The sequence below is a fragment of the Phaethon lepturus genome, unplaced genomic scaffold, assembly GCF_000687285.1.
Source record: "Phaethon lepturus isolate BGI_N335 unplaced genomic scaffold, ASM68728v1 scaffold6000, whole genome shotgun sequence".
NCBI lineage: Eukaryota > Metazoa > Chordata > Aves > Phaethontiformes > Phaethontidae > Phaethon > Phaethon lepturus.
In genome coordinates, this window is record NW_010509719.1 from 1 (window position 1) to 2,598 (window position 2,598).

The 2,598-nt window shown below is 51.6% G+C and overlaps 1 protein-coding gene across 1 annotated transcript; it reads right to left on the reverse strand.

Moving 5' to 3' along the window:
- Window positions 1-1,029: 1,029 nt before the first annotated feature.
- On the reverse strand, window positions 1,030-1,989 carry LOC104614695 (olfactory receptor 14J1). Its single transcript, XM_010282997.1, has one exon. The coding sequence runs from the start codon at window positions 1,987-1,989 to the stop codon at window positions 1,030-1,032; it is 960 nt and encodes a 319-aa protein (XP_010281299.1).
- Window positions 1,990-2,598: the final 609 nt, after the last annotated feature.

Consider the following 2,598-nt stretch of genomic DNA (forward strand, 5'->3'; position numbering starts at 1 on the left):
CCAGTAGTGGGTCCATCTTGGAGCTGGCTGGAACTGTCCTGTTGGACATGAGGGAAGCTTCTGGCACCTTCTCACAGAAGGCAGCCCTGCAGCCCCCCCGCTACCAAAACCTTGCCATGCTGGAGCTGCCAAGTGGGTAATAGCCCTGAGTCTGGGAAGAGCACCTGGGCAGATCCAAAGCCCACACCCACACTGGAGGAACCCTCAGGAGGGGTGTGCCCACAGCTAAGTGCTGCAGGGGTAAAGGACCACTCATGGCCTTCACACCAGACTAATCTGTGTTAGCAGCTGTGTTGCTCACGGTTGCACACGTGCTGCTTGTTGGTGTGGTGGCTGTAAAGGTTCTGTTCCCTGTTGGAGTTGGTCTGTGCATGGTCGGCTGTGTCCATCTTGTGCTTATTTGCCGATGCCAGGAGGTAGTGCTTTCCGTTTGCAGGACTCTACCTTGGGCAATCTCTTGCTTGGGACTTTTCTTTCACTGCCCAGCCCTGGCACACCCTGTCCATGGAGATCCCCCAGGCTCTCCAAGCATCTGCAGGCTCTTCTCCCGGAGGATGCCCTGTGTCCCCAGGTGGGACAGCCCAGGCTTGGTTCCTCAGTGATTATTCCCTAACTAACTCCACTGTTACCATACACCAGTAGGTGAATCCAAAATGTAACCCGTGGTCTCTAAAAACTACCAACATGACCATGAGCTTTTCTCTCCCAAATCCAAAGAGAAACAGGCCCTTTTGTAGTGAAATTTTATGGCCATGCTGTTGATATCAGCTTTGGAAGGATAGCCCAATCTTGAAGAAATGCACTGGGGAGATGCCATTTTACTACAGAGTTGTGATGAGCGAGTTTGCTCTGGACCACTGTTAGACACCTTTTATACAGGTTTCAGGTGAGACACAGCATGTTTATTCCTCAGAAGAAGTGAGATGAATGTAAACACTTATTTAGGAATATAATAGACACAACTAACAAAACAGATAATGACGACAATAATGATAAACAAACAAAAGCCTGCAATGGGTATCCTGGGACTCACTGCTGTAGAGACATGGTGAGCTTATCACTACTGAGAAACATCCCTGAAATCACTTTCCTAATGGCATCCTTGAGCTCCTGGTTCCTCATGCTGTAGATGAGGGGGTTCAATGCTGGAGGCACCACTGAGTACAGAACAGCCATCACCAGATCCAGTGATGGGGAGGAAAAAGAGGGGGGTTTGAGGCCAGCAACCATCGCAGTGCTGATAAACAGGGAGACCACAGCCAGGTGAGGGAGGCATGTGGAAAAGGCTTTGTGCCATCCTTGCTCAGCGGGGATCCTCAGCACGGCCCTGAAGATCTGCACATAGGACAGGACAATGAAAACAAAACAAACAAATGCTAAAAAGACACCAAACACAAGAAGCCAAATTTCCCTGAGGTACTCATCTGAGCAGGAGAGCTTGAGGATCTTGGGAACTTCACAGAAGAACTGGTCCACAGCATTGCCTTGGCAGAGAGGTACTGAGAATGTAACGGCAGTGTGCAGCACAGCATGGAGGAACCCACTGCCCCAGGCAGCTACTGCCATGTGGGCACAAGCTTTGCTGCCCAGGAGGGTCCCATAGTGCAGGGGTTTGCAGATGGCAACGTAGCGGTCGTAGGACATGACTGTGAGGAGATACAATTCTGCTACAAGCAAAAAGACAAACAAAAAACCCTGTGCAGCACATCCCAAGTAGGAGATGGCCCTGGTGTCCCAGAGGGAATTGGCCATGGATTGGGGGACAGTGGTGGAGATGAAGCCCAGATCGATTATGGAGAGGTTGAGGAGGAAGAAGTACATGGGGGTGTGGAGGCGGTGGTCGCAGGCTATGGCGGTGATGACGAGGCCGTTGCCCAGGAGGGCAGTCAGGTAGATGCCCAGGAAGAGCCAGAAGTGCAAGAGCTGCAGCTCCCGTGTGTCTGCGAATGCCAGGAGGAGGAACTGGGTGATGGAGCTGCTGTTGGACATTTGGTCCTTCTGGGAATGGGGGCCTGTTCAAGGAGGAAATGTCAGTGACACATTAGGAGGCATTTATCTGAGAAAATTCCATGCCTTTTCTCATAGAAATCCCCCTCTCTGAGCTGAATGAGGAACGAGTCTGCTCATTCTCCATCACTACCAACAGAATGACATTGTGCCTCATGGAGCTTGGGCACCTAGTTCCCATGAAGAGACCTCCAGGGCAGGACCCCTGGAGTCAGTGTCAAAACAGAAGTTGAGCCACACATCCACTCCAATGCCTTGCTCTAGAGCAAGAACAGCACAATGATCTAAAAATGAAAGAAGAAACAAAAGACAGCATGCAGGGAAGCCTTCTCGTCACCCTGCTGTGCTCACCACCCCCCAGGCAGCGACACTGCAGGGCAGTTGCTTTGATATCCTGTTTGTTGTGTATCACATTGCAAGACACATGCAACTCTCCTCTTCTGGGGTCCAGCTGCTGAGACCGTGCTAGGTGGGAGAGGAGACAAGAAGGTTGCTTGGGGAAAGGCATCTGCACAGCAGGGGATGGCAGGGAGGTGCCAAAGCCCCCTCCCATGGTGTTTCTGGCAGCAGATGCTCCTCACTCTCTGCTGC